At 39.3% G+C, this 27744-nt stretch overlaps 1 protein-coding gene across 1 annotated transcript in view; it reads left to right on the forward strand.

Annotated features, from left to right (window-relative positions):
* Positions 1-6357: 6357 nt before the first annotated feature.
* ORC2 (origin recognition complex subunit 2) overlaps positions 6358-27744 on the forward strand; it is a 50763-nt gene continuing 29376 nt past the window's right edge. The window contains exons 1-6 of the mRNA XM_032278705.1: positions 6358-6570; positions 10368-10415; positions 12319-12422; positions 12916-13059; positions 20039-20128; positions 26887-26979. Of these exons, the coding sequence (XP_032134596.1) occupies positions 12329-12422; positions 12916-13059; positions 20039-20128; positions 26887-26979 (421 nt within the window). The 5' untranslated portion in view covers positions 6358-6570; positions 10368-10415; positions 12319-12328. The remainder of the gene's footprint in view (positions 6571-10367; positions 10416-12318; positions 12423-12915; positions 13060-20038; positions 20129-26886; positions 26980-27744) is intronic.

Consider the following 27744-nt stretch of genomic DNA (forward strand, 5'->3'; position numbering starts at 1 on the left):
CTTTAATGCTGGCTATGCATGGTAAGTAAGAGATCACGCCATGGCACTCCAGCCTGGGAAACAAGGGTAAAACTCTGTCTCAAAAAAAAAAAAAAAAAAAAAAAAAAATTATCTTTAATGCTATACCAATCTTTGGCAGAGGTAAGCTTTCTCTCTTCTGTCCAGAACCTGACTCAATAATAAATTTTTCCCAGAGAAATACCTAGTACAGTAACTGACAATATAAGAAAGAGTTATCATTAACCCATTCCATAAATAAACCTCCAAAGAACAGACCCATCCACATCAATGCTTTAGTCTGCCTTCTCTACTCCCTAACTCAGGCCACTGAACACTGGAGGTGTTAATACACCTTCATTGGCCCCTTTCACTTCTTGGCCTGTCCACTTTCTCATTCCCTCTAGTTTCTGTTCCAAAGCTTCAGAACGTAAAGTACCACTTTCTCAGGAGCCTCAACTCTTCTTCTATGAAATGGAGGCCATGATGCTAGAATGAATGTTCTTAATTTCCTGTTCCCCGCTACCACACCAAAGTTCTGAACTATATCTGCAACTATCCTTATCCCCTTGCTACCTGTCTCAGATGAGAGGTATCTTGCATCTTTTCTTCTTTTCCTCACACACTGCGCAGTTCTTACTTTCGCCACTTGGCTTAAACCTAAATGCTGATGACCCTCATTTGTATCTCTAGGCCTAGACCTCTTGAATGTTAGATTTTTAAATCCAACTGGCTGCCGAATACCTGGATATCCCTCAGGCACTTCAAAGTTAAGATGCCTCAAACTAGACTCATCTACTTTTTTCCTCTATCAGTAATCCCTCTCTCACATCACACCCATGAACTAATACCCAGCCAACCAAGCCAGAAACCTGAGAATATCTCCCCTCTCCCTCACCTCTAGTATCCAGTCTCCAAGTCCTGCCGTGTACCTTTTTTTTTTTCCAAATTAATCCTTCCCACCTTTACTTCTATAGCACAAACTCATATCCTCTTCATATCGACTCCTTCAGTAGCCTCTTAACTAGACTCCTTGCCCTTAAATTTATCCTCCCTAAGTGATAGATATTAAATGTTTATCAGTACCCTGATTAAAATTATCCAGTGGTTCCAATATAAAGGATAAATTCCACCGGGCACGGTGGCTCACGCCTGTAATCCCAGCACTTTGGGAGGCTGAGGCGGGTGGATCACGAGGTCAAGAGATCGAGACCATCCTGGTCAACATGGTGAAACCCCGTCTCTACTAAAAATACAAAAAATTAGCTGGGCATGGTGGTGCGTGCCTGTAATCCCAGCTACTCAGGAGGCTGAGGCAGGAGAATTGCCTGAACCCAGGAGGCGGAGGCTGCGGTGAGCCCAGATCGCGCCATTGCACTCCAGCCTGGGTAACAAGAGCGAAACTCCATCTCAAAAAAAAAAAATAAATAAAATAAAATAAATTCCATATTCTTTAACCTATATACAAGGCCCTGTGGCCTACTTCTACCCCATCTCCTAACATTCTTACTTGCACTTGAAATTTAACAATTAAATGCTTTGTACTACCACACCCATTTGTACAATCACACACTGTACTGCCACACCCAGTTTGTACTGTTACTGAAATCCCTTTTCCAGTATATCCTCTTGCTTAAGTCTTCTTGTCTTTTGAAGTTCAATTGTCCTTTCCTCTGTTATCCCCCACCCCAACCCCCAAATTAAGCTAAATGGCAGTCATCCTTATAGTTCTCAGTACACCTTTTTGAATTTTGTTTGTAGGCCCCTACAAAAATGGGGTCTCCCTATGTTACCCAGTGATCCAATGATCCTCTTACCTCGGCCTCCCAAGATGTTGGGACTACAGGTGTCAGCTACTGGGCCCAGCCTACACCCTTTTGTGTTGAAATTATCTGATTCTTTCTACCTAACTAAATTCGAAATTCCTTAAGGGTAAGTGCCATACCTGGGCATTATGCCCCTGGTAGGGGCTCAAAAATTTTATTAAATAAACTGTTCAAAGACTCAGTGAGAAAATATATTTTTTTCAAGGAGCAATAGCATCAATATGAACCTTTTTACAATACAGGCAAAGACAAAAGTTAACTGAGTTTCCCAAATTTAGGGACCAATATAAATGTATCTTAACTTGTTCATAAGACCTACTTGGTTCTGGTTGCTTAATCTAGATCTCTCACTGATATCTATACAGCTATTTAGATTATATTTCAATTTGTAAGATATGAACTGAGAACATATTCTTGAAGTATAACATGGTTTGGGTAAAAAAACCTTGTTTGACGAACTTGAAAAAAAGATTTCATTTTTTAACTCAGTCATCTCCTTGAAGAAATTTATAAAGACTCTGATTTTCTTCAGTGTGCTGACAGATGAGATCACTGGTGAAGAAAAATATAAGCTGATATCATCTTGATTCTGGAGTCTATTTAAAAATTAATTAATACTTGTGTATACCTGCACGTTCTGCACATTTACCCCAGAACTTAAAGTATAATAAACAAAATTAATTAAAACTTTAAGAATTATTCTCTCCTTAAAGAATCTCCTCCTGGAGGATTGGGTTGGAAGTCTTGAAACAATTAGATGCTAGATCTCCTGTCATACTTAGTGGAGGACCAGGAGATTACAAGGTTGAACCGAGAGGATCTAGACTCTACCACTACGCACAACTGAGAACAGAAATTAGGTCGTACTGAAATGGGGAGGACAAACTTAGGACCTTGTCTTACTTGGCTCCTAGAATGTTGGCAATGAGTCATATATATCTTAGGCATTAATTTTTTTTTTTTTTTTTTTGAGACAGAGTTTCACTTTTGTTGCCCAGGCTGGAGTGCAATGGTGCAATCTCAGCTCACTGCAACCTCTGCCTCCCAGGTTCAAGCAATTCTTCTGCCTCAGTTTCCTGAGGAGCAGGGATTACAGGCCTCTGCCACCATGCAAACTAATTTTTTGTATTTTTAGTAGAGACAGGGTTTCGCCATGTTGGCCAGGCTGGTCTTGAACTCCTGACCTCAGGTGATTGATTGCCTCATCCTCCCAAAATGTTTAACAGATACAAAACATCAAGAGCTTATTACAGTTTTGACTAAATTTTCCTCTGGGTTCTACATAGTATGTTTGCTCTGCTTCATTTTTTCTCTTTCAGAGCCGAGGCTTTATTCCAAAGTTTGGTAATGCTAAAATTGATCAGAAGCTCAGCATCCAGGGACAGGGCTTATCAGCTAGTAGGTGTCAGTGTAGGTCTATATTGATAAGCCAGGCTTTTTCAATTGGGGCCTCCTATCTTTTCTGATTAGCTTGCCTGGAAAAAGTCTTTAAATTTAATGCCCAGGGCCAGACGCAGTGGCTCACACCTGTAATCCCAGCACTTTGGGAGGATGCATAAAATGGCGCAATCTTGGCTCACTACAACCTCCACCTCCTGGGTTCAAGTGATTCTCCTGCCTCAGCCTCCCAAGTATCTGAGATTACAGATGTGAGCACCACACCTGGCTAACTATGTATTTTTACTAGAGATAGGGTTTCACCAGGTTGGTTGGGTTAGTCTCAAACTCCTGACCTCAAGTGATCCACCTGCCTTGGCATCCCAAATTGCTGGGATTACAGGCTTGAGCCACTGCACCTGGCCCATGCTGCTTTTAACGTAGAGATTCCTGAGACTACCACCTGGAGTTCTGTGACAGAAATAGGCTGCTTACTGGCTTCCCCTTCTGCAGGCCTGGATTCCAGCTTACCAACTATCTCACCTGTTTTTCTGTTCTGTTAATTTTATGTTTATACTTTAAAAAATTCTGATTATTTTAGTGGTATTTAAAGTCTTCAATTCACCATGTTTCATAGGTGACATTAGAGATTTTTTAAAGCCAGCCCCTGAATTTCAAACTATAACCCAATTAACCGCCTGTGCCTCTCTCTACCCTTTATAATATTAAGCTGCTATTTCCCCCATTGGAACAGTCTAATGCCCTACACAACATTTCCGTGAATACATGGGAAGTTGCCATTTTATGGTCCCCTCTGACTTCAACTTCCTGCTGCTCCTAAATCCTGCATCTCCATTCTGATGGTACAGCTCTTTGTTGTTTTTTCTTTTTTTTTTTTTTTTTTTTTTTTTGTGATACAGCTCTTTATCTTCATATCTAAACGCAAAACTCAGCTCCTTCCCTCTATTTTACACACATATACCATAAAAATTATATCCAAACCCACCACTCACACCAAGGCCTCTGCATCTGTAGAAGCCTTTTTTCAAGCTGTGGAAAGGAATGAAGGGGAGTTTACTGACATCATAGAAATATAAAAAACAGCCAGGTGCAGTGGTTCACGCCCGTAATCCAAGCACTTTGCGAGGCCGAGGTGGGCAGATCACTTGAGCTCTGGAGGTGGAGACCAGCCAGGACAATATGGTGAAACCTCCTCTCTATAAAAAATACAAAAATTAGCCAGGCATGATGGCCTGCGCCTACAGTCACAGCTATTCAGGAGGCTGAGGTGGGAGGTTTGCTTGAGAGCAGACTGTGGAGGCTGCAGTGAACCATGATGGTACCATTGCACTCCAGCCTGGGCAGCAGAGGGAGATGGCATCTCAAAAAAAAAAAAAAAAAAAAAAAATATATATATATATATATATATATATATATATATATTTTAAAAACACATAAATTGAACGTATCTATTCAATATTCCTAGGTCTTCATATTTTTTTTCAAATTTCTTTTTCAAGAAATGGGGTCTCAATGTGTTGCCCAGGCTGGAATGCTGTGGCTATTCACAGGTGAGATCACTGCTCACTGCAGCCTGGCACTTTGAGACCCAAACAACCTTCCATGTCTCAGCCTCCCAAGTAGCTGGGATTCCAGGTGTGTGTGCTTGGCTAGATTGTCTTGTTATCTTCACATTTTTAAACACTCTTCAAGCACATCATTGTTAACTGTTAAGCTATGTTCTCTTTATCTTCTGTCTCTAGTCACCCCCCAAATTATTTTTACTTACAATGCACAAAAAATTGGCTTTCCCTTCCGTTTTCTTAACTCCAGCTGACCAAAATGGAATAATGAGGTATCAAGGGTATGATCATTTCTTTCTCCACTGGATTTCCTGAACAGCTTCCAAATCGTGTGACTCCTTCTCTTCCCTCCCAATCCTTCCTCCTTTATCCAACGATCTTTCAATACAAATCTGACCAGTGCCTTAAGGGCCAACTAGCCCTTCATAATAACAGACCCAATGCTTGGCATTTTACACCGCTGTTACACTTTATTGGACCTTCTACCTGGAAAATTTGACCCCTCTTGGCCTCTTTTGAATTTATTCGATGCTCGGGTTTCAGTTTAAACATCTTTTCCTCCAAGAAAATTGTTCCTGACTCCTTCTGGACTTTTAATTAGATATTCGTACCATGTGTTCCAATGCACTTCCCATATCATAGCATTTTTCTCAATATTGTCCCTTAAATATCTTCATATACTTAGTAACTACAGTGAATGCAAAGATCTTAGTTGTCTCGCTTGACATTGTGTCCTTACCGTCTGCTTCGCTGAGTACTCTGTAGTTTTGTTCTGAGTAAGTGAATCCAAATAAAATAGTACTCTGTTATTAATACTGTATGGATCCCATCCAGGTTGATTCATTTTCTTCCTCATTTTCTGTCTTTTTTATATTTTGGATAATTGAAGTCAATCATTTTCTCTATTATTTCCCCAGCCTCTTCATCCCACTAGCAATCCGATCCCATCTCCATATTCAGTGCTTCTCTTAATGTCTCTTCTCCTACCTACCCCAAACCCTGGAGATGTACAAGATCCTACCTTACACGCCAAATGACGAAAATTTTTAAAAAAGAAACGCGAATCCATTTCCATTAACTTTTTCTTCAAAAGGTAACTGGCAAAAGCAAGGAACACCTCAGCCTCCGGAGTAGCTGGGATTACAGGCATGCGCCACCACACCCGGTTAATATTGTATTTTTAGTAGAGACTGGGTTTCTCTATGTTGGTTACGCTGCTCTCAGACTCCCGACGTCAGGTGATCAGCCAGCCTCGGCCTCCCAAAGTGCTGGACTACAGGCGCGAGCCATGGCGCCCAGCCTCAAAGTACATTTTTTAAAGATTGCTACAAGACAAACAGCAACCGTTCAGCTAGCTACTCCTCCGCAAACTTCCTTGTGTCCAAACAACACTTTTCCTCTCTTCCCCGGAAACGGAAAGAGGAATGAAAAGGTAAGGCCCACAACCCAGAGCCTAAGGATTCATTTTCCCCAGGTTTCCTGATGGGTGGGGCCGAGCGCTCGGCGCCGACTGGTCGGCAGAGCCATCGCTCTTGGCCGACTCCTCTTCCTATTGGCTTCCCCGGGCGCCGCCCCCCGAACAGGGCGGGAGATTCGGTGTGCCTCACGCAGGCCTCCCATCCCCCAGCTGGCCTCCGGGGCTCTCCATCTCCGCCGTCGTTGGGCGGAATACTAGAAATTGGCCTCTCCCGTTGGGGCCGAAGATTCCTTCCCTGCGGCGGCGAATCAGTGAGGTATCGTTCGGCCGGCGTGAGGCGGCTGGGCCGGCACCAGGCGGAAACCTAGCGGTGAGTAGCGGGGTGTCCGGGCAGCCTGCCTCCTTTTCCTGCTTAGCTCGCGGCTTGTGAGGTGCGTCCAGGTGCACCCAGCCCAGCGTCGGAACTTGGCCCCCAGCGTCCCAGGTTGCGCGTCTCAGGGCTTTCCCCCGATTCTCGGGGCAGGGTCTCTGCGCCTCGCTGCCCCCCGCAGGCTGCCCGCGGGCTCTAGAACCCCTTGTTGGTGGAGCGCAGCCAACTGGCCCGAGGCTGGAGGCGCTGGCCAAAGTCCTTTAATATTTGGGGTTGAGAGGTTCGCTCAGGGAGGACCCTTCGTTAGTCCACCCAGCAGTTATAGACCTTTTGTGCAAGAGACGCCTAATACTTACATACCTGGTTCCCAGCTTACGGACCCGTGGAAAGGAAGAACTGTAAAGATCTGTAACGAAAGTGTTAAAGTGCCCCGTGAGATATGAAGAGATCACGTCCCAAAACCACTGTAGCTAGAACCTTTGATGTCATCCCAGCCTGGAGACACCAATGTGTCCTGCTAACTAACTGATCCGTCACCTTGGAGTCATATTTGGTTGTAAAATGTTGATAAGCCAGACTCTTTCGGTAGAGCTTTTCAATTAAAAGGATGTTGAGGCTTTACTTTTCATTTTACAGTTGAAATCATAATAGAATCGTTACACTTTCCCCCAGTTAAATTGCAATCTGAAGAAAAATAGCACAGCCCTGCACCGTTATATAAGGGCACTGCACGTTAAACGGACATCATCACTTTATTGAGCCGTTTTTCTGTTAGATGTTGAATGAGTTAGAGCTGTACGAGAGATGTGCATGGTTAAGTTGAAGTTTAAAAATATCTCAGTGTGTACTGCAGTAAGGAGCTAAAAAAGAAAAAAAAGTTAAAAATACCGATAATTGAGATCATTCAGTAATCACTTTCATATGTCAGGCCATGATTTAATCGTCAGGACTTTGGACAAAGTCACACAGTTACAAAGTATGGAGTGGAGATTGGAACTCAGTTTTCTCTGATATTAAAATTGGTGCTTAACCACTAATCTATACAACCTTCTTTTAAAAGAATTACATTTTTTAAAATTACAGCAAATCCTTTATTTGCTTTCAAAGGAGAGTGTGTTGCTAACACTTACTTGGTGCTGCTGAATTGCCTTGAAGTTAACTCCTTGAAAGGGGTTGACCTATAAGCACCAAGGCAGTGCCTTGAAGGGTCATAATGGTCACTAAATATTGCATTTTATTGCATGATTGTTAGGTAGCTTTTGGTTTTTCCTTTTTTCCAGGAACTGTTGGAGAGGAAAGAAGGAAAAGTTTCTCATGAGGTCTTTGTAGACATTTTCTTTAATTTCGTGATCTTGTACTATTTAATAAGATGCCCCAAAATTAGAAAAGGAAATGTTTCTATAAATACACTTGTACAAACAAGACTGAGTTAGGCTGCCTCTGTCCAGGCAATTCTTATGTAAAATACCACAGGGAAATTGCCTAGGACAACACTCAGTTGCCTAGAATATTTGTTTTTAAATTTTCCCAGAAAATCTCATCCTCCATCCCAAAGAATTACTAAACTTTTTCCAATGAGAATTGTGTAATGACCTTTACTTGCTTTTTGCTTTGCCAGGAAGCTCAAAGCCAAAAATTCATTGCATGATTTTGTTTTCTGCTTTTCTTTATATTTTTTTCTGATGCAGATTCCCTATTAGCATTTATAATTTATCATTTCTTTTATTGCATTTGCTCATTGACACTGCTGCAAATCGTTTGTAGTACACAGCAGTGTGTAATTAAGTAAAATCATGTAGATTATGCTGACTCTGGCCATGCTCTTTGAAGTATGCTTGATAGAACTAGTAATGTTTCACCTAAGGAACTGGAAAGTTTGAAAAACTATAGAATTCTTTGGATATTCTATAGTTATGAGTTCTAGAATACCTAACCCTAACTGACATATAGGGAAATAATTAGACCTATTATGAATAGTTTTCAGAAATCAAAACAAGCATTTAGTTTCTGGCACAGTGGTTCACACCTGCAGTCCCAGTATTTGGGGAGGCTGAGGTGGGCAGATCGCTTGAGCTCAGGAGACCAGACTAGGCAACATGGGGAAACTCCATCTTTACAAAAAATACAAGAATTAGCTGGGCTTGGCATTGCATGCCTGTTGTCCCACCTACTCAGGAGGCCAAGATGAGAGGGTGCAGTGAGCTCAGATCGCACCACTGCACTCCAGCCTGGGTAACAGAGCCAAACGACCCTGTCTCAAAACAAAACAAAACAAGCCAAAACAACAAAAAAACACAAGCATTTAGGATAACATTTTTATTTGATGATAGGAGAGGTATGTGGTATAATAGAGTGGTCAAGAAGTTAGGAATCAGTCAGACCTGGATTTCAACCCTAATAGCCTTTATAATTGTGTGTATGTATTGGCATTAATAATTTAATGAGTTTTGATTGACTTTATAATTGTGTGTATTGGCATTAACAATTTGAGTTATTTAATGAGTTAACTTCAGTTTACTCATTTGTAAATTGGGTAAATAATATATATAAAGAGAGATGCAGAATACCTGTGTCAGAGTATCTGAGGATTTAATGAGCTGGTGTACATAAATGTGCCTAATACAGTGCCTCACAAATGGCCCCTCAAAAACCTGTTTATTTTATGCAAATATTATGTAAATAGATTAAACTTTTTCCTCTAATATACCCAGAATCCCCATAATAAGAAGTAGTATCATGACTAGAAAAATGGCCCAGGAAGACATGTTTCACAAGCAATGATTATAAGTTATAGATGAAGTATTTATTATCTTTTTATTTTTAAAATTTTTTCTTCATATCACAGCAAAATCCAAATTTTTTTATTTTTTGTTTAAAAAAATTTTTTTGGCCTGGTATGGTGGCTCACTCCAGTAATCCGGGCACTTTGTGAGGTAGAGGTGGATAGATCACTTGAGCCCAGAAGTTTGAGAACAGCCTAGGCAGCATGGCGAAACCTCATTTCTACAAAAATTAACCGGGTATGGTGGTACGTGTGTGCAGTCTCAGCTATGTGGGAGGCTGAGGTGGGCAGATCACCTGAACCCAGGAGGTCGGAGCTGTGGTGAGCCAAGCTCCTACCACTGTTCTAGGCAACAGACCCCAGACCCTGTCTCAAAAAAAGAAAAATAGAGACAGGGTTTCACTCTGTTGCCCAAGCTGGAGTGCAGTGGTGTGATCATAGCTCAATGTAATCTCGAACTCTGGGGAAGGAATCTGTCCCCTTCAGCCCCCAAGTAGCTCTAGGACTATAGGCACATGCCACCATGCCCAGCTAATTATATTTATTTATTTTTTTGGTAGAGACAGGACCTTACTATGTTGCCAGGTTGGTCTTCAACTCCTGGCCTCAAGGAATCCCCCTGCCTCAGCCTCCCAAAGCACTGGGATTATAGGTATGAGCCACTGCACCCAGCCCAGTATTTATTATCTTTATACATGAAGTATGAACCTCATAGAGTTGTGCAGATTAAAGGAGAATGCATATGGAGTACTCAAAACTATGTCTAGCACATTGTAAGTGCTCAAATTTTGTCCTCCTTTCTTCCCGCTCCATCCAGGTGTTTCTCAGTCTCTAGAGCTTCCTGGCCAAATTGATAATGGTTGTTTTGTCCTTTATACTGTTAGAACTGATTTGGCTTTGTAAGGTCTACATTTATCTATTCATCATGCTTGTTAAAACTTGTGGACTTGTTTTTGCCGTACTGCTTTTATTTTTCTATTAGCTGACCCTGACTGAGTTCTTTTTCCAATTACAGGTGACTGTATCTGAATTTTCCAGCTGCAGAATGTGTAGACCTTAAAAGGTAAATGAAAACTGAAACAAGTCATTTAAATGTGTCGTTTGTCAAAAATAAAACTTGGTAACATTGAATTAGTTATCTCTTCCTGTGGATAATGAACTCAGAAGAGTAAAATGGCTGATCAGAGTGGCCCTTGCCTGTAATCCCAGCAGTTTGGGAGGCTGAGGTGGGAGGATTGCTTAATTCTAGGAGCTCAAAACCAGCCCGGGCAACCTAGTGAGAACCTGTCTCTACAAAAAAAGAAAAGAAAACCTGCCAAGCATGGCGGCATGTGCCTATAGTCCCAGCTACTTTAGAGGCTGAGATGGGAGGATTGCTTGAGCCTGGGGGTTAAGGCTGCACCAACACAGTGAGACCCTGTCTCAAAAAAAAAAAAAAAGGAGAGACATAGTCAGTAGTTTCTCCTGCCAAAAGAAAAGGTAAAAACAGGATTTGTAAGAAAGAGAGGAGAGAAGAAAATTCACCTCGAATGCTGAATCTTAGTTTACATTTCTTGAGTAAACTGATTAGCTGGTAGCAGTTAAATCATTAGTTATTTTCAGGCCAGTAGCATACTAAGTTCTGAAAGTACATTTTGTCAGACTAGCCAGAGTTGATCAAACTTTTGCTTGCCAAACTCTGAGGTTTGTTCAGTGAGGAACTAACTGTAAAGTGTTGGAAAGATTTGTGTTTACTATTTAGTTATCCAGATAACTAGAAAGCCGTATTCATATTTGTAAAGTTGTTTGGTAAGTATTCCATAAAAGTAAAGGGAGGTGCTTAAGGATTTTTTGATCCAGGCTTGGTATACCAATTAAGTATAACAGACTCCTCAAAATTGATGGTAGTTTTCTAATGAACAGATAATAAAATCCACCAAACCATTATTCTTTGTTTGGCTACCACTTTTCTTTCTTTCTTTCTTTTTTTTTTTTTTTTTTTTGGAAACATGACATGGAGTCTCACTCTGTCTCCTGGGCTGGAGCATAGTGGTGCGACCTTGGCTCACTACAACCTCAGCCTCCCGGGTTCAAACAATTTTCCTGCCTTAGCCTCCTGAATAGCTGGGATTACAGGCGTCCACTGCTACACCCAGCTAATTTTTTTTTTGTATTTTTAGTAGAAACAGGGTTTCACCATGTTGGCCAGGATGGTCTCAAACTTCTGACCTTGTGATTTGTCTGTGTCAGCCTCACAAAAGTACTGGGATTACAGGCATGAGCCACCATGCCCATCCGGTTGGCTGCCACTTTTCTAAACACTCAGGTATTAACCACCCCATTTCTATTAACGTGCTTGTCTAGATTGATTAGAGCTTTCCTTAAAACTTGAATTGTTTTTCTGAGTATATTTTATTTTACTTTTTTCTGAGTATATTTTAGCTACTTTGATTGGATTTAGCTCTTCTCACCTCTCAGACATCTCTTTCCCTCCCCAATTTTTTAGATAAAGAATTGAGTTACCTACAGTCAATATATATTAATACAATAATGCATAATATATTTTTCATACTTTAAAAGACTTTTGGCCGGGCATGGTACCTCTAGCCTTTAATCCCAGCACTTTGGGAGGCTAAGGAGGGAGATCACGAGATCAGGAGATCGAGACCGTCCTGGGCAACATGATGAAACCCTGTCTCTACTAAAAATACAAAAAATTAGCTAGCGTGGCGGCTTGCACCTGTAGTCCCAGCTACTTGGGAGGCTGAGGCTGGAGAATTGCTTGAACCTGGGAGGCAGAGGCTGCAATGAGCCCAGATCACACCATTGCATTCCAGCCTGGGCAACAGAGTGAGACTCTGTCTCAAAAAAAAAAAAAAAGACTTTTAAAAATATTAGATAAAGATGTGTATTCATTATGTGAATGTTTAATTTAGTGGTTGATATAATTCTTCATCACTTTTGAGTAACTTACTATTTTTGTTTAGGTTGGCAACAATGAGTAAACCAGAATTAAAGGAAGACAAGATGCTGGAGGTTCATTTTGTGGGAGATGATGATGTTCTTAATCACATTCTTGATAGAGAAGGAGGTACTAAGTGATTGTACAATTTGAAGAGATGCTTATTATAATGTTTATGGATTATTTCACTTTTAAAACTTTTAATATTTTATTTTGAAAATATAGCACAAAGTATTGATCTAGTTAGTAAAACTAAATAAAAATTGCTTTAATTTTTAGTTTAATTCTTTCAAACTTTAATTGAAAATGTTAAATAAAGCCTAATCTAAAATGAAATGCTCAGTAGTCATAGTCAATGATAACTACCCATTGTAATTTAAAATATGTGGTTATTTTGACCCCTTGTCGTGTGTGTGTGTGTGTGTGTGTGTGTGTGTGTGTGTGTGTGTGTTTTAAACTCTATATAATAAACTGTGCAAGAGTGGTCAGTTTTAATAAAAGAGAAAACTTTTTGCCCAGCTTTAATGACTATATAAATATTACAATTTTTTTTACTTATTTAAATGTAATGTTTAGAAAGAACTTATACCTGTCATCTCTAATTCTTTGGATGTTCTTATAGGAGCTAAATTAAAGAAGGAGCGAGCTCAGCTATTGGTCAACCCCAAAAAAATAATAAAGAAGCCAGAATGTGATTTGGAGGAAGATGACCAGGAGGTCTTAAAAGATCAGAACTATGTGGAAGTTATGGGAAGAGATGTTCAAGGTATTTGAGGGGGTGAAATATACACTCATGTTTCTGCTAGTAGCAGAAATTGCTTTATAGGATACACAAAAGTAGTCTGATAGGTTAAACAGTGGGGTTCTATATTGTAATGTTTCTCATCTAAAAAGCAGTTGCTTCAGTTTCAGTTTTTCCACAGTTCTTTTTTTTTTTTTTTTTAACAACTGGCCCTGCAAGTAGCTTTTAGTAACAGGGAATCTATAGACCAACCCGCTCTAAAGTTCTTTACTTTTTTCTTTTTTTTTTCTTTGATTTTTCCGGGATACATGTGCAGAATGCGTAGGTTTGTTACGTAGGTATATACATGCCATGGTGGTTTGCTGCACCTGTCAACCCATCATCTAGGTTTTTTGTTTTTTTAATGACACAAATTTATTCTTTTACAGTTCTGGAGGTCAGGAGTCTAAAATCATGGTATGGCAGGGCTGATTGCTTCTGCATGTTTCTCAGGGAGAATCCATTTCCTCCCTCTTTCTTTTTTTTTCTTTTTCTTTTTGAGACAGAGTTTCACTCTTGTTGCCCAGGCTGGAGTGCAGTGGCAGGATCTTGGCTCACTGCAACCGCCGCTTCTTGGGTTCAAGTAATTCTTCTGCCTCAGCCTCCCAAGTAGCTGGATTATAGGCACCTGTCACCATGCCCAGCTAGTTTATTTTGTATTTTTAGTAGAGATGGGGTTTCACCATGTTGGCCAGTCTGCCCTCAAACTCCTGACCTCAGGTGATCCACCCACCTTGGCCTCCCAAAGTGCTGGGATTACAGGCATGAGCCACCACATCCAGCAGTCAACTAGGTTTTAAGCCTCACATGCATTAGCTATCAGTCCTGAAGCTCTCCCACCCTCCACGCCCCCCGCCTCCACAGGCCATAGCATGTGTTGTTCTCCTCCCTGTGTCCATGTGATCTCCTTTTTCAACTCTTACTTATTAGTGACAACATATGGTGTTTGGTTTTCTGTTCCTGTGTTAGTTTGCTGAGGATATTGGCTCCAACTTCATCCATGTCCCTGCAGAGGACATCATCTCATTCCTTTTGATGTCTGCCTAGTATTTCTAAAGTTACTTTCAAGATATTATTTATTTATTTTAGAGACAGGGTCTTGCTCTGTCACCCATACTGGGGTACCATGGCACAATCATAGCTCACTGTAGTCTCCAACTTCTGGGTTCAAGAGATCCTCCCACCTCAGCCTCCTGAGTAGCTAGTAGTATCTTTTTTTTTTTTTTTTTTTTTTTTTTTGAGACGGAGTTTCGCTCTTGTTACCCAGGCTGGAGTGCAATGGCGCGATCTCGGCTCACCGCAACCTCCGCCTCCTGGGTTCAGGCAATTCTCCTGCCTCAGCCTCCTGAGTAGCTGGGATTACAGGCACGTGCCACCATGCCCAGCTAATTTTTTTGTAGTTTTAGTAGAGACGGGGTTTCACCATGTTGACCAGGATGGTCTCGATCTCTTGACCTCGTGATCCACCCGCCTCAGCCTCCCAAAGTGCTGGGATTACAGGCTTGAGCCACCGCGCCCAGCCCTAGTAGTATCTTTTTAAAATAATTTTTTAAAGACAGAGTCTCCCTCTGTCATCCAGGCTGGAGTACAGTGGTGTGGTCTCAGCTCACTGTAGCCTCTGCCTCCTGGGTTCAAGCGATTCTTCTGCCTTAGCCTCCTGAGTAGCTGGGACTACAGGCGCATACCACCATGTCTGGCTAATTTTTGTTTTTTTTTGAGATGGAATCTTGCTCTGTCTCCCAGGTTGGAGTGCAGTAGTGCAATCTCAGCTCACTGCAGTTTCTACCTCCCGGGTTCAAGCAATTCTGCTGTCTCAGCCTCTTGAGTAGCTGGGATTAGAGGCGTCTGCCACCACACCCAGCTAATTTTTGTATTTTTAGTAGAGACAGGGTTTCACCATGTTGGTCAGGCTGGTCTCAAACTCCTGACCTCGTGATCCGCTCGCCTCGGCCTCCCAAAGTGCTGGGATTATAGGCATGAGCCACTGCACCTGGCCATTTTTGTATTTTTAGTAGTGACAGGGTTTCACCATCTTGGCCAAGCTGGTCTTGAACTCCTGACCTTGTGAATCACCCACTTCGGCCTCTCACAAGTTCTGAGATTACAGGCATGAGCCACCACGCCTGGCTCTGCTAGTACTATTTTTAAGATACGTATTTATTTATGGCCAGGCATGGTGGCTCACACCTGTAATTCCAGCACTTTGGGAGACTGAGGCAGGAGGATTGCTTGAGCCTGGGCAACATAGTAAAATCCCGTTTCTACAAAAAAAAAAGTTTTTAATTAACTGGAAGCCGGGTGTGGTGGTTCATGCGTATAATCTCAGCACATTGGGAGGGCGAGGCAGATTGATCTCGAGTCCTGGAGTTTGAGATTAGCCTGGCGTGGTGGCACACCCCTGTGGTCCCAGCCACCAGGGAGGCTGAGGTGGGAGGATCACTTGAGCCTGAGGCTGAGGCAGCAGTGAAACATGATCATACTACTGCACACCAGCATGGGCCACAGAGTGAGACCCTGTCTCAAAAAATAAAATAAAATTAGCTGAGCACGGTGGCATGTGCCTATAGTCCCAGTTACTTGGGAGGCTAAGTCAGAGGATTGTTTTAGCCCAGGAGGTTGATGCTACAGTGAGCTGTGATTGAACCATTATACTCCAGCCTGGTGACAAAGGAAGACCCTAGGTCAAAAAAATAAAAAACAAGATATGTATATTTTTAACTTAACTTAAAATAGCTTTCTAAAGCAGGTTACTTTATTTTTACCTTGATCTTTACAGAACTAGGAGGAACATTTCAAGAAGTAGTGTTCTAACCCAGGGATGCTGGTATTGTATGTGTGATTTTAATTTTTACTTCTAAGCCAGATTCCTGCAAGATTATTCTTAACTAAAACATTTTTTAGGCTTGAATTATATTTTAGTTAGGTTTTTCCTGTAAACAATGAAGACAAAGGAAATAAGTCAATATTGTTGGGCACTAGGAGAGTTGGAACTGGGACAGTGTTAAAAACTGAGGAACTGTACTTTCATGAGTCTCCAGATCTCCTGTGTCATCCCTGTACATCTGTTTGGATTTCTCTATGCCACTTACTTTTTTCATGTACAAATGTTTTATTCTCTCATACTTACAAATGTCCATCAAGTTCCCAGTGTTAAATGATTTGTTTTTCAGTTCTCCCATTCTAGATTCTCAAGAGTCGATTTTGCTCAATTCATTTTTTTAAAGCTGGACATAGAAATAACATATAATTGGAATATCCACAGATGAACCACAGTTGAGCTATATGTGTCTATTACTTAATTCATTAACTATGGGGGTAGAGTCATATACTCCATGTATAGGGTTATACAGAAAATGACCACTGCTCCTTAGTAGGTTTAGTGGGCTAGGTAGGGTCTCCTATGTGTCCACAGCTAGACAGTTGACATTTTTTGAGCATATTCTAAATAAAATTTGATTTTCTTGACTCCATATTATGCCAGGCCAAAGAAGAGAATCAAAACAGTATTCCAAAAAAGAAACTTTTATCGTAAAAATTGTTTCTTAGAAAAGTGGTATGTTTGTTGTAGAAATTCAGTGCTTCCAACCTTTCTCACATAACATCACTCACAGCAAATGATATTTAGAGGCACAATGGAGTAAATAGAGGAGAATGCTGCAGACCAAGGACAAATACCCCAGGACCCTAACCCTACCCCTACTACTGGCCTTGAGTGTCATCCTCAAAGGCCTGAGAGAATCAGTACTCAGCACAGATGAAACCCATACCTTTAATTAATTTATTTATTTATTCATTCATTCATTCCTCACACTGGTTGGGGAGCTTTGCCTTATTTTTTTGGCATCATGCCCTATGTATTTCGACCTTTTAAAAATTATTGTCTCTTACTTAGCCTTTTTAAACATTTTCTCCTAATCACTTTTTTCCACCTATAAAATTTCAATACTACATATATGCTGTATATCTCTTTATGTACTGTGACCCTTTGGAGGCCTCCTGAGTAGCTGTAACTACAGGTGTGCACCACAATGCCCACTAGTTTTTGTATATTTTGTAGAGGTGGGGTCTCACCATGTTGACCAGGCTGGTCTCAAATTTCTTGGCTCAAGTGATATGCCAGCCTTGGCCTACCAAACTGCTGAGATTACAGGCATGAGCCACCATGCCCACCCTGCTTTTTTTTTTTTTTTTTTTTTAAGATAGCATATCCATAATGCATCAACTGGAATTTTCCAGTTTCATTATCAGTAGACTGATAATGATACTGTTGATGCTATCTGAGTATAGTAGGCTTTCATGTTTCTCAAATTTTCTCTTAAATCTTTTACAGTGTCTCATTCATACCTTATTTAAAACCAATTGTTTTAGTTAATAACTTTTTCAGATTTATATTTTGTATTTGGCATACAGACAAAATATAAATTATATAAACACATAGTTATATATTCTATATTCTAATTATATATCCTAGTTACAGTTCTGTGATTGAAGTAACAAGTTCTCCATAAATAGACTTCTGCATATATGAAAACTAGGTATACTGTAAAAAATAGCATTGCAGATCATTGGGCTAATGATGAACTGGTCAGTAAATGGTGATGGAACAATTCTATATTTCCATTAAAAAAAAAAAGGGGGGGCTCTCTACTTCCCATTATAAACACATGAATTACCTTAATTGAATATGTAAACGTGAAAAGCAAATTGTGAATGCTTTTAGAAGAAAGTATAAGAGAATATGGTTTTGTTCTTGATTATAGAAAGTTTTCTTACAAAATATGTAATCAAAAGAAAAATTGACAAATTCAACTAATTAAAACTCATGTTTCTCAAGAAAATGAGAAGACTACAGACTGGAAGAAAATGTTGCAAAAGACATGTCCGATAAAGGACTTTTAATCCAAAATATACAGAGAGCTCTTAAAATTCAGCAATAAGAAAACCATTCAATTAAAAAATAGGCAAATAGGTATTTGAACAGATACCATATGCTTATTTGCCATCTGTTTTTATTCTTTATTACCAAGGAAAATAAACAGATGGCAATAAACATATGAAAATATGCTCAATATCATATTATTAGGGAATTGCAAATTAAAGCAACAATGAGATACCACTGTGCACCTATTAAAATAGCCAAAATCCAAAACACACCAACACCACCAAATGCTGGTGAGGATGTAGAGCAATAATAACTCATTTATTTCTAGATAATGTAAAATGGTACAGCCCTGTGAAAGACAGTTGTGCTGCTCCTTACAAAACTCAACATACTCTAACCATATAATCCAGCAATTATGCTCCTTAGTACTTACCCAGAGGAGTTCAAAACTTAGGTTCATATAAAAACTTGCAGGTGGACCTTTATAGCAATTTCATTCATAATGGCCAAAACTTGGAAGCAACAAAGAGGTCATTCAGTAAATGAATGGATCCACAAACTGGCACATCCTGACCATGGCGTATTATTCAGCACTTAAATACAAAAGAGCTATCAAGACATTAAAAAAGACATGAAAAAAGTATGTTACTAAGTGAAAGAAGCCAATCTGAAAAGGCTACATACTGTATTAGTCCAACTATATGACATTCTGGAAAATGCAAAACTATGGAGACAGTAAAAGACTAGTGCAAAGTCTATTTTATAAGAAACCAGCACTTCTGTTCAAATGACACCATAAAAAGAGTGTAAAGACAAGCCACAGTGTAGAGAAGATGCTTTTTCTGAGAAGAAACCTGTGAAAAAAGTTCAACATCATTAATGATTAAGGAAATACAAATTAAAACACCTCTCAATGAGATTCAGTTTGTACTCATTGACAAAGATTAAGGGGTTTAGATAAAGGCAAATGTTAGTACAAATACAGATCACTAGGAAAGGTTAAACAATAAGGAGGATGAGCACATATTTTGGAAAAGTTTAGCACTATTTTGTAATAAATTCATTAAATGTTGATGTAAATTACATATATTTAAATGAAAAACAACTGTTTCAAAAAATGAGGAGGGCATTGTTTTATATTTTTAATGTCTGGCTTCATAGAAGTCAACTGTATTATCTGCTTCACACATTCCATTAGTCAATATGATAGTGTTATCATGTCTTGTTGTCTCTGGAATACCTCACTGTATACTCTTGATTGAGAGTCTAAAGGTAATTAATTAATGTCTTAGTGTTATTGTGAAGAAATTTTGACCTCAGGGACCCTAGCAATCCTCAGGCCACATGTTGGAAATTGCTGTGCTAGGGAGTAGGATACTAGAAATGAGTGTTCAGTAAGTTGTAGGTAGCAGTTGATATTTAAAGAGGAGATTGAAGAATGTGAGTTAAGTCAGGATCAGTTAAGAAAGCTTCTACCATAAAACAGCTGTTTAAATCTCAACCTCAACAATTGTACTTTTCATGTTTTCTTTAGGAAATGAACTAATAAAGTCCCTTTAGTCTTCCCTCCCCAAGGGCAATATTGTTATGAATTGAATGCATATCCCTCTAATCTGGGGTTTTGCTATGTTTTTTGATTTTTACATATATGCCTGTATATCTTTGAATAGCATGTTAAAATTTACATAAACAGGCTGGGCATGGTGGCCCACGCCTGTAAGGCTGAGGCGGGTGGATCACGAGGTCAAGAGATCAAGACCACCCTGGCCAACATTATGAAACCCCGTCTCTACTAAAATACAAAATTAGCTGGGCATGGTGGTGCACACCTGTAGTCCCAGCTACTGGGGAGGCTGAGGCAGTAGAATTGCTTTACCCCGGGAGGTGGAGGTTGCAGTGAGCCTAAATTGCACCACTGCCCCCCAGCCTGGAGACAGAGCGGGACTCTGTCTCAAAAATAAATAAATAAATTTAAAAAATTTACATAAATGAGGGATACAAATCTTTATTGTTAAAAGTTTTTCTTTTTTTCTGTTAATTTTGTTCTTTTTTCCTAAATGTATGTTGCATTTTTTCTTTCAGAATCATTGAAAAATGGCTCTGCTACAGGTGGTGGAAACAAAGTTTATTCTTTTCAGAATAGAAAACACTCTGAAAAAATGGCCAAATTAGGTATGTTGCTTTTCTGATTTCTATAATTATTATTCATCTTTCCTAAGGTAGATTTAACCACATTCCCCTTGATTAGCACCTCGCTGCATTTCCTAAAAGAGTAAGAGAGATTCCCTATAGTTTACATAATAATGAGACAGTCCCTAAAAGAAGGATGATATATTAAGCACAATTAAGTTCATTTGGTTTTTTTTTCATGCTCAGATGTCTTCTGTTTTCAGCTAGATTATAAGCTTCTTATAGTATGAACAAGTCTTTGTTTTTCTTTAGTTCTTTCCAAAATATGTAGCTTTTTCTTTTTTTTTTTTTTTTAAGATGGAGTTTTGCTCTGTCACCCAGGCTGGAGTGCAGTGGCATGATCTCAGCTCACTGCAACTTCCGCCTCCCATGTATAAGTGATTCTCCTGCCTCAGCCTCCCAAGTAGCTGGGACTACAGGCGTGTGCCACCACACCTGGCTAATTTTTTGTATTTTTAGTAGAGAGGGGGTTTCACCGTGTTAGCCAGGCTGGGTCTTGATCTCCCAACCTCAAGTGATCTACCTGCCTCAGCCTCCCAATGTGCCAGGATTACAGGCATGAGCCACCATGCCCAGCCGTAGCTTAGTTTCTTCACAAAGTTTTTTGAAGTAATAAGTGACTTGAGAGTCACATAGAGATATTCTGAATTGATTAAATAAGAGTTTTGCTGGGCACAGTTGCTCATGCCTGTAATCCCCAGCGTGGAAGGCTGAGGCTAGTACATTGCTTGAGGTCAAGAGTTTGAGACCAGCCTGGCCAACATGGTAAGACCCCATCTCTACTAAAAATACAAAAAAATTAGCTGGGTATGGTGGTACACCTGTAGTCCCAGCTACTCAGGAGGCTGAGGCAGGAGAATTGCTTGAACCTGGGAGGCAGAGGTTGCAGTGAGCTGAGATTGACCACCGCACTCAGCCGGGTGACAGAGCAAGACTCCATCTCAAAAAAAAAAAAAAAAAACACCAGAGTTTTACACTGTATATGGAAAAATGTGGTTTATATTATAGAAAAATGCATACATAAAATTATTAGAAATAGCCTTCTAACGTTTTTCTTACTTGAGTTACCACTATACCAATTGTACTTCAATTGCTGATTTTCAAAGAACTAAGCTGTAATAAATTACATATAACCTTAAAATTAAACTCAGTTATTTTTCAAAATTCAGGCCAGGCATGATAGCTCACACCTGTAATCCCAGCACTTTGGGTGGCCAAGATAGGAGTATCGCTTGAGGCCAGTAGTTCAATACGAGCCTGGGCAACATAGTGAAACCCTATCTCTATAGAAAATTTAAAACTTAGCCAGGCATGGTGGTACATACCTGTAGTCCCAGCTATTTGGGAGGCTGAAGGAGGAGGATTGCTTGAGCCCAGGGGTTCAAGGTTGCAGTGAGCAATGATCACACCGCTACACTCCAGCCTGGGTAACAGAGTAAAACCCTATCTCAAAATTAAAAAACAAAAAATCAGATGGCATTGTATTTTCATCTTGTGGTATGAGGGAGGTCATCATTTTTGAAAGCATTATGGAAGGGAAATAATAAATGTGAAAGCACTTTGAGAATTAAAGAGATAACGTAAATAGAACGTTTGGAAATACTAAAAAGTCTGGAACAGTAGAGTAATAATTATCTACCTGGTAAATGTAATAGTTGAAAAAGAGGACGTAATGTATAATTATAAAACACATATGTATATTTCTTCAGTGGTTTGTTTTTATTCAATCACTGTAGCCAATGACACATGTAAGCATTCAAGATCAAGTAAAAATGAAACATGTTAAATTTTGACGCGGATGAGGAATATATGAGAAGTAATTATAAAACCAGTATTTCTGAATATAAGTTAATCACTTGCCACAATCACCTTAGTTTTTCTCTTTTTTGTGTGTGATGGAGTTTTGCTTTTGTTGCCCAGGCTGGAGTGCAATGGCACCATCTCAGATCACAGCAACCTCTGTGATACTTATTTTCTTTTACCTCATACCCCTCCCGGGTTCAAGCGATTCTCTTGCCTCAGCCTCCTGAGTAGCTGGGATTACAGGTGCCCGCCAGCATGCCCAGCTAATTTTTTGTATTTTTAGTAGTGACGGGGTTTCACTATGTTGGCCAGGCTGGTCTCAAACTCCTGACCTCAAGTGATCACCCACCTCAGCCTCCCAAAGTGCTGGGATTATAGGCATGAGCCACCATGCCAGGCCTCAGTTTAGTTTTTCTAAAAGGTGTAACATTAAATACATTACTAATTTTGAACATAACATGGTACATACAATAATTTGCATGAATTGATGTGTTTCTTAGTATTTATTATTTACATCAAGAAATTAAATTCTTTTTTGGTTGGGTGTGGTAGTTCATGCTTATAATCCTAGAACTTTGGGAAGCCAAGGTGGGCAATCACTTGAGGTCAGGAGTTCAATATGAGCTTGGCCAACATGGTGAAACCCTATCTCTACTAAAAATACAAAAATTAGCTGGGTGTGGTGGCACATACCTGTATTCTGGCTACTGGGAGGCTGAGGCAGGAGAATCACTTGAACCCAGAAGGTGGAGGTTGCAGTGAGCCAAGATTGCACCACTGCACTGCCGCCTGGGAGACAGATGCCATCTGAAAAAGCAAGAAATTACGTTTTTAAATCTACAAAAAATGGCTGAATCCTGTATAGGACCACTGAGAAACCAGAGAAGAAATGCTGATGTAATTATTAGAAGAAAGATAAAATAGACATCAAGACCAAAATGAAACCCTATAACAGTGGTGCAGGATAAAGAAATACCACTAGAGAAAGAGGGGAACTATTACTATGAAGTGAAATAGAACTGACAGGAGTAATCAAGTAGTAGTTCTCCATTTGGAGAATCAGCATGCACATAACTTAAAGATGATAATGTGTTGTATTTGTAAGCGCTGGATAAAACTGGAATATTATTCTGTGCATTTCTGTCATCACATCTGAAAGAAATACATGTTTTAAAGTCAGGAGAAGACAGTTTCGTAGATACTTAGTCTTTATTATTATGACCATGAAATTTCAGGAACACAATTTGACAGACTGATCAGACTTTCTAAAATCTTTGTTTAGTTATGACCCATGTTTAATCACAGTGCTCTTTAATGAATTTCATTGACTCGTTAAGTATTGTTGCTAATTGTGTTTCATCTAAATATATCAGTTAAATGGAATGCCTTAATATGTAATAAATGACATAATCTGCCAGAAAATAATGTTATTCTGAGTATAAATGATGATTTTGGCCAGGAATGGTGGCTCACAGCTATAATCCCAACACTTTGAGAGGACAAGGCAAGAGGATCGCTTAAGCCTAGGAGTTTGAGACCAGCCTGGGCAACATAGTCAGACCTTGTCTCTATAAAAAAAATAAAAATAAAAAAAAGATTTTCATATAATCGGGCTAACCACAATATAGGGCTAGAAATAGACTATAGTTTAGACAGGAAGGCTTTGTAAAATACAGAGAATGTATCTAGGGTAAGAAAAGAAATGTACAAAAGAGCAAAAGCAGAAGTACCAGGTAGAGAAGAAAGTGAGGAGTTCATTCTGGTTGGAGAAGTAAATGGGTAAATTAAAAATAGATTGAGATCCAGCAATCCTACTATTGAATATATACCCAAAGGGTATGAAATCAGTATGTCAAAGAGATATCTGCACTCCCGTGTTCATTGAAGTATTATTTCACAACAGTCAGGATATGGAATCAACCTAAATGTTCATCAATAGATGAACAGATAAATATAAATGAGATAAAAGAAAATAAGTATCTTTTTTAAAAAAAGAAAATAGATTGGTTTGATAGGACCAGATAATGACTGATATAAAGCTATCATTAGGCAAGACCGGTTTATTGTATAAAACACAATATAGATGAATTATTAGAATAATGAAAATGAAGACAGAAAATTTATGCCCTGTTTTTTGTTTTTTTGTTTTTTTTTTTTAACAAGACCACAAGTAACATCATAACTAATTTTTTTTTTTTTTTTTTAAGGGTCTCACTGTGTTGCCCAGGCTGGAATGTGTGGTGTAATCTCAGCTCACTGCAACCTCCACATCCTGGGCTCAAGCGATCCTCCTACCCCAGCTTCCCAAGTAGCTCAGAAAGTCACATGCCTGGCTAATTTTTCTATTCTTTTGTAGAGACGGGGCTTCCTTATGTTGCCCAATCTGGTCTTGAACTCTTAAACTCAAGCAATCCACCCACCAAGGTGCTGGGATTATAGGCTTGGGCCCCCGCATCCAGGAATAATTTTGTATTAATAGAGTCAACAGCCTTGCCATTACATTTCATTTAATATCATCAAAAACAAATATGACATAGGAGCAAGAAAAGAATAACAAAAACTGTACACATGCATTGAAAGTGTACATGTAGTTTTTTTTGTAATAGCTATTAGCTTTTAATAAAGCAAAACTTTATAGTGAAGGTAATAAACTAGAAATTGCTTTTTATTTTTTATATTTTTATTTATTTATTTTTGAGACAGTGTCTCGCTCTGTCACTCACGCTGGAGTGCAGTGGCACAATCTTGGCTCATTGCAGCCTCCACTTCCTGGGTTCAAGCAATTCTCCTACCTCAGCCTCGCACGTAGCTGGGATTACAGGCGCATACCACTATGCCTGGCTAGCATGTAGATGATTAATGCAGAGCAAAGGTCAGCCAGCTTTTTCTGTAAAGGGCCAGACAGTAAATATTTCCAGCTCTGTGGGCTAGACAGTCTCTATTGTGACTACTGAACTTGACTCTAGCTGAAAAGCAGCCACAAACAATATGTATGGACGGTGTGGCTATGTTCCAATAAAACTTTACTTAAAACAAGTGGAAGGCTGGGTTCGGCCCATAGACTTATAGCATGCTGTCCCCTGATGTAAAGAATCACTATTTGTAACTTTTTGCCATTCACAGTCATAACTAAACAAAAAGTTATATGTTACATAGTGATTCACCACTGGGTATGGTGACTCTTGCCTGTAATCCTAGCACTTTGAGAGGCCAAGGTGGGAGGAGCACTTGAGAGCAGGAGTTTGAGACCAGCCCGAGCAACATAGGAAGACCCAGTCTCTACAAAAATTTAAAAATTACCTAGGCATGGTGGCTCATGCCTGTAGTCCCAGCTACATGGGAGTTTGAGGTGGGAGGATGACTTGGGCCCAGGAGGTCAAGGCTGCAATGAGCCATGATCACACCATTGGATGCCTGGGCGACAGTTGTACTAGGCATTGTGCCTGGTGCTTGTTAGACATGTTGAGTCATCCAAGAGGTGTTGGAATGTCTGCCTATCATCTCTGCGTGCTCACAAAAATGACTATCTTGTTCTTATTCCTCTTCAACTCTCTTCTTCTTTTCTCCCTGGTTCCTTTGTAGTTTAATCATTATTTAAAATCAGGTGGAGCATTTTTAGTTTCAGAATAAAACCAAAATGATCTCAGCTAAGTTGCTTTGTGCTTATGTTGCTTTTTTTATATGAAGTTTTTTTCTCTATCTTGTAAATCAGCATTTAATCCAAAAATGACATAAAGAGAAGAGTAAGGACTGAGCCTTAAGTATGCTTAGAATGTTGAGGAGGCTGAGGACAGTGAAGAAGAGATGGAATAAACACCACTGGTAGCTTGGGAAGCAGGATAATGTCATAAGACTCAAATGGAGGAATAATATCAAGGGAAGATTAAAAACAAACAACAACAACAAAAATACCTAGTGAATCATTTAGAAGACCAAAGAGATTAAGTAAGAAGAAGCAGCCAATTCACTGGTAAACATTGTTATGAGTATCTTAGGTCAGTTTCAAAATTGGAGGGTAAAAATGGGGGCAGGTTAGAAAGGTTTAGGAGCCAGTAATATGGCTTTCACTTGTGCTCATTTAACTATACCTTCTCCATTTAGAAAAAAAAGAAAAAAGGGAATTAATTTGGCTTGTACCTTTTTTCTCAGTGGACAGTGTTCCAGTGTGAGTGTTAACTTGGGAAATGTAAATCTATTTCTTCATTTGGGTTCATTTCCCACATGCCTCTCATGATGTGACTATGAGAGCATCATTAAAGATAAATATATTTTTAAGTTTAAAATGGCCCCTGTTATAAGTGATTTGGTCTTTGGTCTTTAGAAAAAAAAAAAAAAAAACAGAGAAAGAAAAATTTAAAAGTAAAAATAAAATGGCCCCTAAACAAAAGACCACTATTTCATTTATGCTCAGTTGAAGAAATGGCCATCTGTTCAACACTATTTTATGCATTATTCATATGTATTATAGACTTTTTGGCACAAAATAAACTCTTCCACACTTTTTGGAAGATTTAAAAGATTTTAAGGTATAATTTTAACTATGCAAAGTTTTCACTTGATTTTAGATTTCATTTTCTGATCTTTCTTTCTCACCATACCCCCCCCACCCCAATCAAAGATGTGCCTCAACTACATATGGTAAGAAATGAAAGGAACATAAGTTGTTGATGCAGAGGAGAGTGTGATAATAGAGAAAGCAGCAAGGTCAAAGTAGTTATTTGTATTTTTTTGAAGAAACCTGGATAATATGAAGGAAAATTTGAAGATGCTGGGAAGACAGCTAATAAAGGTAAAAGGAGTATTACTCCTAATATGGGTAGGTTGTTTCTGATAAAAGTAACAGGTATTTTTAAGAATTTTTATAAGTGAAATAAGGCTATTTCCCTCTTTGTCTACTGTTGTCCTTTAAAAGTTTTTATGTATTTCTTTGTTTACAGCTTCAGAACTAGCAAAAACACCAAAAAAAAGTGTTTCATTCAGTTTGAAAAATGATCCTGAGATAACAATGAATGCTCCTCAAAGTAGCAAGGGTAAGACAGTACATTAGTTCTTTGAAGAGTTTTCATAGTTGCTTCACGATAGAGCATGCTACTTTTTCTCTTGTTTGTGAATTTTTATATATTTTCTTTCTCTTCAGTTCTAAAAATTCAGTTAACAAAATGCAAATGTCATAAGATTCAAATGGAGGAATAATATCAAGGGAAGATTAAAAACAACTTAATGTACCTTAGTGTATCCATAGTTAGCAGTCAATAAGAGGAAAAAATACCTGTGCTAACTGAAGTTGTGCAAATCAACAGGCCCAACCAGAAATAGTCTTTAAGTCCTATTGTCATTTGCTTGAGTTAGCCAATTATTTATAGAAGATTTGGCTTTGGCAAATGCTATATGAAATAAGGCATTTGGAGTTTGGAAGTCATCTTACAGATTGTGGAGCAGCTGTTTTTGTATGATCCATTCCAACTAGATGAAAAAGTGTATATTTTATTTCTCTTTATTTGAACTATATATGGTAAGAAATGAAAGGAACACTGGTGTCACTTACCAATATTTCTGTTATTTCACTTTTTAGAGACAGGGTCTCACTATGTTGCCCAGGCTAAAGTGCATTGGCTATTCACAGGCATAGTTACTGCACGCTATTCAAGCCTTGAACTCCTGGGCTCAAGTGATCCTCTAGCCTCAGCCTCTCATGTAACAGGGACTATAAACATGCACCATTGTGTCTGGCACCATTGTACCTTTTTTTTTTTTTTTTTTTTTTTTTTTTTTGAGACGGAGTCTCGCTCTGCCAC

Source organism: Sapajus apella, unplaced genomic scaffold (assembly GCF_009761245.1).
Source record: "Sapajus apella isolate SASKATOON/1434 unplaced genomic scaffold, GSC_monkey_1.0 scaffold10, whole genome shotgun sequence".
Taxonomy (NCBI): Eukaryota; Metazoa; Chordata; class Mammalia; order Primates; family Cebidae; genus Sapajus; species Sapajus apella.